Consider the following 16,323-nt stretch of genomic DNA (forward strand, 5'->3'; position numbering starts at 1 on the left):
GCAAAGACAGACAGACAGACACACACACACACACATACACACACATACACACAGACACACACACACGGTGCACAGACATATGTGCAGGAAAATAACCATACACTTAAAATAATTTTTTTTAATTTTAAGTAAATTATCCAGGCATGGTGTCACATGCCTTTAATCCCAGCACTTGGAAGGCAGGGGCCATGGGATCTCAATGATTTCGAGGCCAGCCTGGTCTACAGAGTGAGTTCCAGGACAGACAAAGATGCACAGAAAAACTCTGTTTTGAAAGAAAAACATTTAAGTATATTAACCAGTCTCTGAAAGACAAATACTGTATATTTTCTCTCGTTTCTTGTTCCTAGACATTTATATACTTACATAAAATTATATAGATGTGATGGAAAAGTAAAGAAAAGCTCTCTGTGACAGGAAGGCCAATAGGAGGGCATGGGGGAGGAAAATGAGGCCAAGAGAAGGACTGCACGTAGTGTAAAAACAGACATCTTGATATTCAAAATAAAGGGCAAGCAATAAGGCTCAGAAGATAAAGGTGATTGCCACCAAATCTGATAACTTGAGTTCAATCTCTGGGATCCACATATTGGAAGGAGAGTATTTACTCCCAACAAATGGTCCTATGACCTCCACATACTCATCCACACATCCAATAAACAAACACATATTAAATCAAATCAAATAATAAATAAATGAAATGGGCTGGGAGTGGTGGCATCTTCTGTTAAATCCAGCACTCAGAGGCAGAGTAAGGTTGATCTCTGTGAATTCAAGGCCAGCATGGTCTACCATAGTGACGTCTAACACAGTCAGAGTTCTATCAGGAGTCCCTGTCTGAGAGAAAAGAAGAGTCTAGACAAGAAGTCTGTCCAGGTTACAATGAATGGAGCTGATGAGTTGATGGTTCTTGACCACAACCATGGACCTTCACACACAACTACTCACCTTCACATACAAAGCACACACGTACACATGCAAGCTACAAACACACACACACACACACACACACACACACACACACACACACACAGGAAAATGGAAAAGGGCAGAAAAAGGAGACTATTTAGGTCCTGTTGGACAACTGGAAACGTCCCCTGAACACCCATTTGACCCATGTCTTGCTCATTTCTGATGTGGCTGATAAAAAAGGGAATCGTCCACACTTGGCTTGCACTTTATTCCCTCTGGGGCATGATGCCTGCAGATTTCTCTTGTCACGTCTCAACCACTTTTTACCACTTCTGGTTAAGGAGAAAGAAGACAAGAGTGTCCATCCGCTCTCACCTGTGGATTCATTGAGAGTCACCTTGGAGCTGCTGACGCCATCTCTTTCCACCCACACAGAACACTCATATGAAGAGGCAGGACACAGTCCATCCACAGTGACTCGGGTGTCTGTTGTATTCTGGGTCCCATTCTGGCCACCATCTGCAGTGCACTGGGCCCAGTAGGTGAGGTCCTGGGAGGAGGAGGAGGAGGAGCAGGAGTTCTCAGGGACGTCCCAGGTCAGACTGATGGAACTGTTGTCCTGAGCTTCCACCCTCAGGTTTCTCACTGGGTTTGGAGCTGAGAAATTAACAAAAAAGATACAGGTCAGCATCAGGACAGGGCAAAGGAGGCAGCCAGTGGACACTCTGCTTTCTGCGTTTTCTAGATGCTCTCAATATTTTGTTGGGGAGATGAACTAGGTCTGGACTTCAGACATGGTTTCTGTCTCTGCCAGGGTCTCTACTTTTGTGGTAAAACACCATGATTCAGAGCAACTTGGGGTGGAAAGGTTTAGTTCATCTTGCAGGTTACAGTCCGTCATGAAGGGTAGTCAGGGCAGGAACTCCAGGCAGGAACCTGGAGGCGGGAACTGAAGCAGAGGCCATGGAGATATGCTGCTGACTAGCTTGCTCCCTATAAATGCTCAGCTGGCTTTCATATACAGCCAAGACCACCTGTGTAGGGAATGGTACCACCCACCATGGGCAGAACACTCCCACATCAATCAGTCATCAAAAAAAGCCTCACAGGGCAATGCAATGAAGGCATTTTCTCAATTAAACTTCCCTCTTCCCAGGTGACGTTCTCTTATGTCAAGTTGACAAAACTAGCCAGTACAGTCTCACAAGGTCCAAGTTGCCTTCATACTCTCTATGTAGCCAAGGATAACCTTCACCTTTGGATCCTCCCCTCTGTCTCTATCTCCTAAGTGCTAGCATCATACCTGGGTATCACTGTGCTGGCCTAGACCAGTAGTTCTTGAACTTCGAAAATATGTAACCAGAACTGCTTGATCACGCAGATTCACTTTCCGTAGGTGAGAAATAAAGCATCCCCAATCAGCCAGAGGGAAATGCTGGTGCTACCCACATGTCAATCATACTAATATCAAGATCTAGACCAGCACTTTCCAAATGCTGTCTGTGATAAGGACCATGCCTTCCAAATCTCCTATGTGACAAGCACCATCAAATCAAACCAGTGTGGACAACATATTGAGTTCCAAGCCAGTCTGGGAAATAAGGTACAATGTGGGAAGAGAGGATCTGGTCTAAGTGGTGAGTGCATTTCTGAATAAGAGACTCTGTCTCAAAATCAAGGTCGGTGACTCCAAGGAACCACATCTAAGTCTGACTCCTGGCTCTGAACAAACACTCACACACAGGAGTGTGCACACACATGATCCACTGTTACACATGAATGATGTAATAACCCTACACACACACACACACACACACACACACACACACACACACACACACACACACTCTAACATTAAAAGCGAACTGAATAAAGATCCGGGCATACAAGCTGAGGTCTTTAAACCTAGCATTTGAGAGGCAGAAGCAGGTGGACCTCAGTGATTTCAAGAACAACCTGGTCTACATATAGAGTCCCAGGACAGCCAGAGCAACAAAAAGAGAGTCTTTCTCTTTCAAAGGGAGGAGGAGGAGGAGGAGGAGGCAAAAGAGGAAGAAGAATTAGAACAGCAACAACCCCAGCAGCACTAACAACATGAAACACACACATTAGACAGTGAATTCTAGCAAATCAGCACCGTGATGAGGGCTGGTAAGTTGACTTCACTAGTGAGGGGCTGGCTTTCAAATCTAACACTGAGTCCATCCTACACCCACATGGTGGAAGGAGGGCAGTGACTTCTGGGAGTTGTCTGTGACCTTCCCATGCATAGTGTCATGAACACGCCTAAACACACACACACACACACACACACACACACACACACACACACACACACAAAGAGAGAGAGAGAGAGGGACAGAGAGGAGAGAGAGAGAGTAAGAAAGACAGAGAGAGACAGAGAGAGAAAGAGAAATACAGGTAAGAAAAATACCCCCAAGGCTCAGGGAACATGACAGAGGAGGAGGGCAGGAAGATGATAAGAGGCAGAGGTGCCTTCTGGACAGGACAGGACCGTTGCACACTCATGAACTCACAGCAGCGAAGATTGCTTGCACAAATCCTGAACGAGACCAGGACAGCCAACATTCCAGACAGCAGGGAGGGAACACTGATGTTCCACCCGCTACCTGAAGAGCTGACCATAGGCAGTTTGCCTCTAGAGGAAGGAGAGTCAGTTTTCCTCAGGGTGGTGGTCCTGGTAGGTTGGTCAAGCCTCAGTGGATGGCTCCACTCCCGTGAGTACATGAGCATCATAAGTTATACCCTGTGGAGTATTGTCTTAGATAGGGTTTCTTTAATTTTTATCATTATTAATTTTTAATGTACCACTGTATAGCCCTGGCTGTCCTAGAGTTGGCTCTGTAGACCAGGCTGGCCTAGAACTCAGAGCCCAGCCAGTCTCTGCCTCTTGAGTACTAGGATTCAAGGCGTGTAACACCACCATCCAACTCTAGATAGAGTTTATGTTGCCCTGATTAAACAGTATGACCAAAAGCAACTTGGGGAGCAAAGGATTTAGTTCCACTCATCCTTTACAGCCCATCACTGAGGGATGCCAAGGTAAGAACCTGGAAGCAGAAACTGAGGCAGAAACCATGGAGAAATGATGCTTCCTGGCTTGCTGCACAGACACACACACACACACACACACACACACACACACACACACACACGGTGCACAGACATATGTGCAGGAAAATAACCATACACTTAAAATCACTTTTTTAAAATTTTAAGTAAATTATCCAGGCATGGTCTCACATGCCTTTAATCCCAGCACTTGGGAGGCAGGGGCCATGGGATCTCAATGATTTCGAGGCCAGCCTGGTCTACAGAGTGAGTTCCAGGACAGACAACGATACACAGAGACACTGTTTTGAAAGAAAAACTTTTAAGTATATTAACCAGTCTCTGAAAGACAAATACTGTATATATTCTCTCGTTTCATGTTCCTAGACATTTATATACTTACATAAAATCATATAGATGTGACAGAAAATTAAAGATAAACTCTCTGTGACAGGAAGGCCAATTGGAGGGCATGGGGGAGGAAAATGAGGCCACGAGAAGGATTGCACTTAGTGTAAAAACAGACATCTTGATATTCAAAATAAGAGACCGCCAATATGGCTCAGAAGATAAAGGTGATTGCCACCAAATCTAATTACTTGAGTTCAATCTCTGGGATCCACATATTGGAGGAGAATATTTACTCCCACCAAATGGTCCTATGACCTCCACATACTCATCCACACATCCAATAAACAAACACATATTAAATCAAATCAAATAATAAATAAATGAAATGGGCTGGGAGTGGTGGCTTCTTCTGTTAATCCCAGCACTCAGAGGCAGAGTAAGGTAGATTTCTGTGAATTCAAGGCCAGCATGGTCTACCATAGTGAAGTCTAACACAGTCAGAGTTCTATCAGGAGTCCCTGTCTGAGAGAAAAGAAGAGTCTAGACAAGAAGTCTGTCCAGGTTACAATGAATGGAGCTGATGAGTTGATGGTTCTTGACCACACCATGGACCTTCACACACAACTACTCACCTTCACATACGAAGCACACACGTACACATGCAAGCTACATACATACATACACACACACACACACACACACACACATACACAAGAAAATGGAAAAGGGCAGAAAAAGGAGACTATTTAGGTCCTGTTGACAACTGGAAAGGTCCCCTGAACACCCATTTGACCCATGTCTTGCTCATTTCTGATGTGGCTGATAAAAAGGGAATCGTCCATACTTGGCTTGCACTTTATTCCCTCTGGGGCATGACGCCTGCAGATTTCTCTTGTCACTTCTCAACCACTTTTTACCACTTCTGGTTAAGGAGAAAGAGGACAAGAGTGTCCATCCGCTCTCACCTGTGGATTGATTGAGAGTCACCTTGGAGCTGCTGACTCCATCTCTTTCCACCCACACAGAACACTCATATGAAGAGGCAGGACACAGTCCACCCACAGTGACACTGGTGTCTGTTGTGTTCCAGGTCTCACTCTGGCCACCATCTGCAGTGCACTGGGCCGAGTAGTTGAGGTTCTGGGAGGAGGAGGAGCAGTTCGTCTCAGGGACGACCCAGGTCAGGCTGATGGAGCTGCTGTCCTGAGCTTCCACACTCAGGTTTCTCACTGGGTCTGGAGCTGAGAAATTAACAAAAAAGGTACAGGTCAGCATCAGGACAGGGCAAAGGAGGCAACCAGTGGGCACTCTGCTTTCTGCGTTTTCTAGATGCTCTCAATATTTTGTTGGGGAGATGAACTAGGTCTGGACTTCAGACATGGTTTCTGTCTCTGCCAGGGTCTCTACTTTTGTGGTAAAACACCATGATTCAGAGCAACTTGGGGAGGAAAGGTTTAGTTCATCTTGCAGGTTACAGTCCGTCATGAAGGGTAGTCAGGGCAGGAACTGCAGGAGGCAGTAACTGAAGCAGAGGCCATGGAGAAATGCTGCTGACTAGCTTGCTCCCCATAAATGCTCAGCTGGCTTTCATATACACCCCAAGACCACCTGTGTAGGGAATGGTACCACCCACTGTGGGCAGAACACTCCCACATCAATCAGTCATCAAGAAAAAGCCTCACAGGGCAATGCAATGAAGGCATTTTCTCCGTTAAACTTCCCTCTTCCCAGGTGATGTTCTCTTATGTCAAGTTGACAAAACTAGCCAGTACATTCTCACAAGGTCCCAGTTGCCTTCATATTCTCTATGTAGCCAAGGATAACCTTCACCTTCAGATCCTAGTATCTATCTCTATCTCCTCAGTGCTAGCATCACACCTGGGTGTCACTGTGCTGGCCTAGACCAGTAGTTCTTGAACTTCGAAAATATGTAACCAGAACTGCTTGATCACGCAGATTCACTTTCCGTAGGTGAGAAATAAAGCATCCCCAATCAGCCGTAGGGAAATGCTGGTGCTACCCACATGTCAATCATACTAATATCAAGATCTAGACCAGCACTTTCCAAATGCTGTCTGTGATGAGGACCATGCCTTCCAAATCTCCTATGTGACAAGCACCATCAAATCAAACCAGTGTGGACAACATATTGAGTTCCAAGCCAGTCTGGGAAATAAGGTACAATGTGGGAAGAGAGGATCTGGTCTAAGTGGTGAGTGCATTTCTGAATAAGAGACTCTGTCTCAAAATCAAGGTCGGTGACTCCAAGGAACCACATCTAAGTCTGACTCCTGGCTCTGAACAAACACTCACACACAGGAGTGTGCACACACATGATCCACTGTTACACATCAATGATGTAATAACCCTACACACACACACACACACACACACACACACACACACACACACACACTCTAACATTAAAAGCGAACTGAATAAAGATCCGGGCATACAAGCTGAGGTCTTTAAACCTAGCATTTGAGAGGCAGAAGCAGGTGGACCTCAGTGATTTCAAGAACAACCTGGTCTACATATAGAGTCCCAGGACAGCCAGAGCAACAAAAAGAGAGTCTTTCTCTTTCAAAGGGAGGAGGAGGAGGAGGAGGAGGAGGAGGCAAAAGAGGAAGAAGAATTAGAACAGCAACAACCCCAGCAGCACTAACAACATGAAACACACACATTAGACAGTGAATTCTAGCAAATCAGCACCGTGATGAGGGCTGGTTAGTTGACTTCGCTAGTGAGGGGCTGGCTTTCAAATCTAACACTGAGTCCATCCTACACCCACATGATGGAAGGAGGGCAGTGACTTCTGGGAGTTGTCTGTGACCTTCCCATGCATAGTGTCATGAACACGCCTAAACACACACACACACACACACAAAGAGAGAGAGAGAGAGGGACAGAGAGGAGAGAGAGAGAGTAAGAAAGACAGAGAGAGACAGAGAGAGAAAGAGAAATACAGGTAAGAAAAATACCCCCAAGGCTCAGGGAACATGACAGAGGAGGAGGGCAGGAAGATGATAAGAGGCAGAGGTGCCTTCTGGACAGGACAGGACCGTTGCACACTCATGAACTCACAGCAGCGAAGATTGCTTGCACAAATCCTGAACGAGACCAGGACAGCCAACATTCCAGACAGCAGGGAGGGAACACTGATGTTCCACCCGCTACCTGAAGAGCTGACCATAGGCAGTTTGCCTCTAGAGGAAGGAGAGTCAGTTTTCCTCAGGGTGGTGGTCCTGGTAGGTTGGTCAAGCCTCAGTGGATGGCTCCACTCCCGTGAGTACATGAGCATCATAAGTTATACCCTGTGGAGTATTGTCTTAGATAGGGTTTCTTTAATTTTTATCATTATTAATTTTTAATGTACCACTGTATAGCCCTGGCTGTCCTAGAGTTGGCTCTGTAGACCAGGCTGGCCTAGAACTCAGAGCCCAGCCAGTCTCTGCCTCTTGAGTACTAGAATTCAAGGCGTGTAACACCACCATCCAACTCTAGATAGAGTTTATGTTGCCCTGATTAAACAGTATGACCAAAAGCAACTTGGGGAGCAAAGGATTTAGTTCCACTCATCCTTTACAGCGCATCACTGAGAGATGCCAAGGTAAGAACCTGGAAGCAGAAACTGAGGCAGAAACCATGGAGAAATGATGCTTCCTGGCTTGCTGCACAGACACACACACACACACACACACACACACACACACACACACACACACGGTGCACAGACATATGTGCAGGAAAATAACCATACACTTAAAATCACTTTTTTAAAATTTTAAGTAAATTATCCAGGCATGGTCTCACATGCCTTTAATCCCAGCACTTGGGAGGCAGGGGCCATGGGATCTCAATGATTTCGAGGCCAGCCTGGTCTACAGAGTGAGTTCCAGGACAGACAACGATACACAGAGACACTGTTTTGAAAGAAAAACTTTTAAGTATATTAACCAGTCTCTGAAAGACAAATACTGTATATATTCTCTCGTTTCATGTTCCTAGACATTTATATACTTACATAAAATCATATAGATGTGACAGAAAATTAAAGATAAACTCTCTGTGACAGGAAGGCCAATTGGAGGGCATGGGGGAGGAAAATGAGGCCACGAGAAGGATTGCACTTAGTGTAAAAACAGACATCTTGATATTCAAAATAAGAGACCGCCAATATGGCTCAGAAGATAAAGGTGATTGCCACCAAATCTAATTACTTGAGTTCAATCTCTGGGATCCACATATTGGAGGAGAATATTTACTCCCACCAAATGGTCCTATGACCTCCACATACTCATCCACACATCCAATAAACAAACACATATTAAATCAAATCAAATAATAAATAAATGAAATGGGCTGGGAGTGGTGGCTTCTTCTGTTAATCCCAGCACTCAGAGGCAGAGTAAGGTAGATTTCTGTGAATTCAAGGCCAGCATGGTCTACCATAGTGAAGTCTAACACAGTCAGAGTTCTATCAGGAGTCCCTGTCTGAGAGAAAAGAAGAGTCTAGACAAGAAGTCTGTCCAGGTTACAATGAATGGAGCTGATGAGTTGATGGTTCTTGACCACACCATGGACCTTCACACACAACTACTCACCTTCACATACGAAGCACACACGTACACATGCAAGCTACATACATACATACACACACACACACACACACACACACACACACACACATACACAAGAAAATGGAAAAGGGCAGAAAAAGGAGACTATTTAGGTCCTGTTGACAACTGGAAAGGTCCCCTGAACACCCATTTGACCCATGTCTTGCTCATTTCTGATGTGGCTGATAAAAAGGGAATCGTCCATACTTGGCTTGCACTTTATTCCCTCTGGGGCATGACGCCTGCAGATTTCTCTTGTCACTTCTCAACCACTTTTTACCACTTCTGGTTAAGGAGAAAGAGGACAAGAGTGTCCATCCGCTCTCACCTGTGGATTGATTGAGAGTCACCTTGGAGCTGCTGACTCCATCTCTTTCCACCCACACAGAACACTCATATGAAGAGGCAGGACACAGTCCACCCACAGTGACACTGGTGTCTGTTGTGTTCCAGGTCTCACTCTGGCCACCATCTGCAGTGCACTGGGCCGAGTAGTTGAGGTTCTGGGAGGAGGAGGAGCAGTTCGTCTCAGGGACGACCCAGGTCAGGCTGATGGAGCTGCTGTCCTGAGCTTCCACACTCAGGTTTCTCACTGGGTCTGGAGCTGAGAAATTAACAAAAAAGGTACAGGTCAGCATCAGGACAGGGCAAAGGAGGCAACCAGTGGGCACTCTGCTTTCTGCGTTTTCTAGATGCTCTCAATATTTTGTTGGGGAGATGAACTAGGTCTGGACTTCAGACATGGTTTCTGTCTCTGCCAGGGTCTCTACTTTTGTGGTAAAACACCATGATTCAGAGCAACTTGGGGAGGAAAGGTTTAGTTCATCTTGCAGGTTACAGTCCGTCATGAAGGGTAGTCAGGGCAGGAACTGCAGGAGGCAGTAACTGAAGCAGAGGCCATGGAGAAATGCTGCTGACTAGCTTGCTCCCCATAAATGCTCAGCTGGCTTTCATATACACCCCAAGACCACCTGTGTAGGGAATGGTACCACCCACTGTGGGCAGAACACTCCCACATCAATCAGTCATCAAGAAAAAGCCTCACAGGGCAATGCAATGAAGGCATTTTCTCCGTTAAACTTCCCTCTTCCCAGGTGATGTTCTCTTATGTCAAGTTGACAAAACTAGCCAGTACATTCTCACAAGGTCCCAGTTGCCTTCATATTCTCTATGTAGCCAAGGATAACCTTCACCTTCAGATCCTAGTATCTATCTCTATCTCCTCAGTGCTAGCATCACACCTGGGTGTCACTGTGCTGGCCTAGACCAGTAGTTCTTGAACTTCGAAAATATGTAACCAGAACTGCTTGATCACGCAGATTCACTTTCCGTAGGTGAGAAATAAAGCATCCCCAATCAGCCGTAGGGAAATGCTGGTGCTACCCACATGTCAATCATACTAATATCAAGATCTAGACCAGCACTTTCCAAATGCTGTCTGTGATGAGGACCATGCCTTCCAAATCTCCTATGTGACAAGCACCATCAAATCAAACCAGTGTGGACAACATATTGAGTTCCAAGCCAGTCTGGGAAATAAGGTACAATGTGGGAAGAGAGGATCTGGTCTAAGTGGTGAGTGCATTTCTGAATAAGAGACTCTGTCTCAAAATCAAGGTCGGTGACTCCAAGGAACCACATCTAAGTCTGACTCCTGGCTCTGAACAAACACTCACACACAGGAGTGTGCACACACATGATCCACTGTTACACATGAATGATGTAATAACCCTACACACACACACACACACACACACACACTCTAACATTAAAAGCGAACTGAATAAAGATCCGGGCATACAAGCTGAGGTCTTTAAACCTAGCATTTGAGAGGCAGAAGCAGGTGGACCTCAGTGATTTCAAGAACAACCTGGTCTACATATAGAGTCCCAGGACAGCCAGAGCAACAAAAAGAGAGTCTTTCTCTTTCAAAGGGAGGAGGAGGAGGAGGAGGAGGAGGCAAAAGAGGAAGAAGAATTAGAACAGCAACAACCCCAGCAGCACTAACAACATGAAACACACACATTAGACAGTGAATTCTAGCAAATCAGCACCGTGATGAGGGCTGGTTAGTTGACTTCGCTAGTGAGGGGCTGGCTTTCAAATCTAACACTGAGTCCATCGACAACCCACATGGTGGAAGGAGGGCAGTGACTTCTGGGAGTTGTCTGTGACCTTCCCATGCATAGTGTCATGAACACGCCTAAACACACACACACACACACACAAAGAGAGAGAGAGAGAGGGACAGAGAGGAGAGAGAGAGAGTAAGAAAGACAGAGAGAGACAGAGAGAGAAAGAGAAATACAGGTAAGAAAAATACCCCCAAGGCTCAGGGAACATGACAGAGGAGGAGGGCAGGAAGATGATAAGAGGCAGAGGTGCCTTCTGGACAGGACAGGACCGTTGCACACTCATGAACTCACAGCGGCGAAGATTGCTTGCACAAATCCTGAACGAGACCAGGACAGCCAACATTCCAGACAGCAGGGAGGGAACACTGATGTTCCACCCGCTACCTGAAGAGCTGACCATAGGCAGTTTGCCTCTAGAGGAAGGAAAGTCAGTTTTCCTCAGGGTGGTGGTCCTGGTAGGTTGGTCAAGCCTCAGTGGATGGCTCCACTCCCGTGAGTACATGAGCATCATAAGTTATACCCTGTGGAGTATTGTCTTAGATAGGGTTTCTTTAATTTTTATCATTATTAATTTTTAATGTACCACTGTATAGCCCTGGCTGTCCTAGAGTTGGCTCTGTAGACCAGGCTGGCCTAGAACTCAGAGCCCAGCCAGTCTCTGCCTCTTGAGTACTAGGATTCAAGGCGTGTAACACCACCATCCAACTCTAGATAGAGTTTATGTTGCCCTGATTAAACAGTATGACCAAAAGCAACTTGGGGAGCAAAGGATTTAGTTCCACTCATCCTTTACAGCCCATCACTGAGGGATGCCAAGGTAAGAACCTGGAAGCAGAAACTGAGGCAGAAACCATGGAGAAATGATGCTTCCTGGCTTGCTGCACAGACAGACAGACACACACACACACACACACACACACACATACAGTGCACAGACATATGTGCAGGAAAATAACCATACACTTAAAATCATTTTTTAAAATTTTAAGTAAATTATCCAGGCATGGTGTCACATGCCTTTAATCCCAGCACTTGGGAGGCAGGGGCCATGGGATCTCAATGATTTCGAGGCCAGCCTGGTCTACAGAGTGAGTTCCAGGACAGACAAAGATACACAGAGACACTCTGTTTTGAAAGAAAAACATTTAAGTATATTAACCAGTCTCTGAAAGACAAATACTGTATATATTCTCTCGTTTCATGTTCCTAGACATTTATATACTTACATAAAATCATACAGATGTGAAGGAAAAGTAAAGAAAAACTCTCTGTGACAGGAAGGCCAATAGGATGGCATGGGGGAGGAAAATGAGGCCACGAGAAGGATTGCACTTAGTGTAAAAACAGACATCTTGATATTCAAAATAAGAGACCGCCAATATGGCTCAGAAGATAAAGGTGATTGCCACCAAATCTAATTACTTGAGTTCAATCTCTGGGATCCACATATTGGAGGAGAATATTTACTCCCACCAAATGGTCCTATGACCTCCACATACTCATCCACACACTAATAAACAAACACATATTAAATCAAATCAAATAATAAATAAATGAAATGGGCTGGGAGTGGTGGCTTCTTCTGTTAATCCCAGCACTCAGAGGCAGAGTAAGGTTGATTTCTGTGAATTCAAGGCCAGCATGGTCTACCATAGTGAAGTCTAACACAGTCAGAGTTCTATCAGGAGTCCCTGTCTGAGAGAAAAGAAGAGTCTAGACAAGAAGTCTGTCCAGGTTAGAATGAATGGAGCTGACGAGTTGATGGTTCTTGACCACAACCATGGACCTTCACACACAACTACTCACCTTCACATAAGAAGCACACACGTACACATGCAAGCTACATACATACATACACACACACACACACACACACACACACACACACACACACACACACACAAACACACACATACACATGAAAATGAAAAGGGCAGAAAAAGGAGACTATTTAGGTCCTCTTGGACAACTGGAAACGTCCCATGAACACCCATTTGACCCATGACTTGCTCATTTCTGATGTGGTTGATAAAAAAGGGAAGCGTCCATACTTGGCTTGCACTTTATTCCCTCTGGGGCATGACGCCTACAGATTTCTCTTGTCACGTCTCAACCACTTTTTACCACTTCTGGTTAAGGAGAAAGAGGACAAGAGTGTCCATCCGCTCTCACCTGTGGATTCATTGAGAGTCACCTTGGAGCTGCTGACTCCATCTCTTTCCACCCACACAGAACACTCATATGAAGAGGCAGGACACAGTCGATCCACAGTGACTCGGGTGACTGTTGTATGCCGGGTCTCATTCCTGCCACCATAGTGAGTGCACTGGGCCCAGTAGGTGAGGTCCTGGGAGGAGGAGGAGGAGCAGTTCTTCTCAGGGACGTCCCATGTCAGGCTGATGGAGCTGTTGTCCTGAGCTTCCACCCTCAGGTTTCTCACTGGGTTTGGAGCTGAGAAATTAACAAAAAAGATACAGGTCAGCATCAGGACAGGGCAAAGGAGGCAGCCAGTGGGCACTCTGCTTTCTGCGTTTTCTAGATGCTCTCAATATTTTGTTGGGGAGATGAACTAGGTCTGGACTTCAGACATGGTTTCTGTCTCTGCCAGGGTCTCTACTTTTGTGGTAAAACACCATGATTCAGAGCAACTTGGGGAGGAAAGGTTTAGTTCATCTTGCAGGTTACAGTCCGTCATGAAGGGAAGTCAGGGCAGGAACTCCAGGAGGCAGTAACTGAAGCAGAGGCCATGGAGAAATGCTGCTGACTAGCTTGCTCCCTATAAATGCTCAGCTGGCTTTCATATACACCCAAGACCACCTGTGTAGGGAATGGTACCACCCACCATGGGCAGAACACTCCCACATCAATCAGTCATCAAGAAGAAGCCTCACAGGGCAATGCAATGAAGGCATTTTCTCAATTAAACTTCCCTCTTCCCAGGTGACGTTCTCTTATGTCAACTTGATAAAACTAGTCAGTACAGTCTCACGTGGTCCCAGTTGCCTTCATACTCTCTATGTAGCCAAGGATAACCTTCACCTTTGGATCCTCCCCTCTGTCTCTATCTCCTAAGTGCTAGCATCATACCTGGGTATCACTGTGCTGGCCTAGACCAGTAGTTCTTGAACTTCAAAACTATGTAACCAGAACTGCTTGATCACGCAGATTCACTTTCCGTAGGTGAGAAATAAAGCATCCCCAATCAGCCGTAGGGAAATGCTGGTGCTACCCACATGTCAATCATACTAATATCAAGATCTAGACCAGCACTTTCCAAATGCTGTCTGTGATGAGGACCATGCCTTCCAAATCTCCTATGTGACAAGCACCATCAAATCAAACCAGTGTGGACAACATATTGAGTTCCAAGCCAGTCTGGGAAATAAGGTACAATGTGGGAAGAGAGGATCTGGTCTAAGTGGTGAGTGCATTTCTGAATAAGAGACTCTGTCTCAAAATCAAGGTCGGTGACTCCAAGGAACCACATCTAAGTCTGACTCCTGGCTCTGAACAAACACTCACACACAGGAGTGTGCACACACATGATCCACTGTTACACATCAATGATGTAATAACCCTACACACACACACACACACACACACACACACACACACACACACACACACACACACACACTCTCTAACATTAAAAGCAAACTGAATAAAGATCCGGGCATACAAGCAGAGGACTTTAAACCCAGCATTTGAGAGGCAGAGCAGGTGGATCTCTGTGACTTCAAGAACAACCTGGTCTACATATAGAGTCCCAGGACAGCCAGAGCAACAAAATAGAGAGTCTCTCTCTTTCAAAGGGGGGAGGAGGAGGAGGCAAAAGAGGAAGAAGAATTAGAACAGCAACAACCCCAGCAGCACTAACAACATGAAACACACACATTAGACAGTGAATTCTAGCAAATCAGCACCGTGTTAAGGGCTGGTTAGTTGATTTTGCTAGTGAGGGGCTTGCTTTCAAATCTAACACTGAGTCCATCCTACACCCACATGGTGGAAGGAGGGCAGTGACTTACGGGAATTGTCTGTGACCCCGCATGCATAGTGTCATGAACACCCCCAAACACAGAGAGAGAGAGAGAGAGAGAGACAGAGAGACAGAGACAGAGACAGAGACAGAGACAGAGAGACAGAGACAGAGACAGAGAGACAGAGAGAGACAGAGAGAGAGACAGAGACAGAGAGAGTGAGAGACAGAGAGACAGAGACAGAGACAGAGAGACAGAGAAAGTGAGAGACAGAGAGAGAGAGAGAGAGAGAGAGAGAGAGAGAGAGAGAGAAATAGAGGTAAGAAAAATACCCCAAACTCAGGGAACATGACAGAGGAGGAGGGCAGGAAGATGATAAGAGGCAGAGGGGCCTTCTGGACAGGACAGGACCGTTGCACACTCATGAACTCACAGCAGCGAAGATTGCTTGCACAAATCCTGAACGAGATCAGGACAGCCAACATTCCAGACAGCAGGGAGGGAACACTGATGTTCCACCCGCTACCTGAGGAGCTGACCATAGGCAGTTTGCCTCTAGAGGAAGGAGAGTCAGTTTTCCTCAGGGTGGTGGTCCTGGTAGGTTGGTCAAGCCTCAGTGGATGGCTCCACTCGCATGAGTACATGAGCATCATACCAATACCCTGTGGAGTATTGTCTTAGATAGGGTTTCTTTAATTTTTATTATTATTAATTTTTTCGGGTACCACTGTATAGCCCTGGCTGTCCTAGAGTTGGCTCTGTAGACCACGCTGGCCTAGAACTCAGAGCCCAGCCAGCCTCTGCCTCTTGAGTACTAGGATTCAAGGCGTTACCACCATCATCCAACCCTAGATAGAGTTTATGTTGCCCTGATTAAACAGTATGACCAAAAGCAACTTGGGGAGCAAAGGATTTAGTTCCACTCATCCTTTACAGCGCATCACTGAGAGATGCCAAGGCAAGAACCTGGAAGCAGAAACTGAGGCAGAAACCATGGAGAAATGATGCTTCCTGGCTTGCTGCACAGACACACACACACACACACACACACACACACACACACACACACACACGGTGCACAGACATATGTGCAGGAAAATAACCATACACTTAAAATAATTTTTTATTAAATTTTAAGTAAATTATCCAGGCATGGTGCCATATGCCTTTAATCCCAGCACTTGGGAGGCAGGGGCCAGAGGATCTCAATGAGTTTGAGGCTAGCCTGGTCTACAGAGTGAGTTCCAGGACAGA

General features: G+C 45.9%; 1 protein-coding gene across 1 annotated transcript in view; it reads right to left on the bottom strand.

Moving 5' to 3' along the window:
- Positions 1-9,802, bottom strand: part of LOC143273404 (receptor-type tyrosine-protein phosphatase H-like) — a 38,029-nt gene extending 28,227 nt beyond the window's left edge. The window contains exons 1-3 of the mRNA XM_076572963.1: positions 9,793-9,802; positions 9,283-9,558; positions 5,301-5,576 (exon numbers count right to left, since the gene is read on the bottom strand). Coding sequence (XP_076429078.1) covers positions 5,301-5,576; positions 9,283-9,558; positions 9,793-9,802 — 562 coding nt within the window. The remainder of the gene's footprint in view (positions 1-5,300; positions 5,577-9,282; positions 9,559-9,792) is intronic.
- Positions 9,803-16,323: the final 6,521 nt, after the last annotated feature.

Source organism: Peromyscus maniculatus, chromosome 1, assembly GCF_049852395.1.
Source record: "Peromyscus maniculatus bairdii isolate BWxNUB_F1_BW_parent chromosome 1, HU_Pman_BW_mat_3.1, whole genome shotgun sequence".
NCBI lineage: Eukaryota > Metazoa > Chordata > Mammalia > Rodentia > Cricetidae > Peromyscus > Peromyscus maniculatus.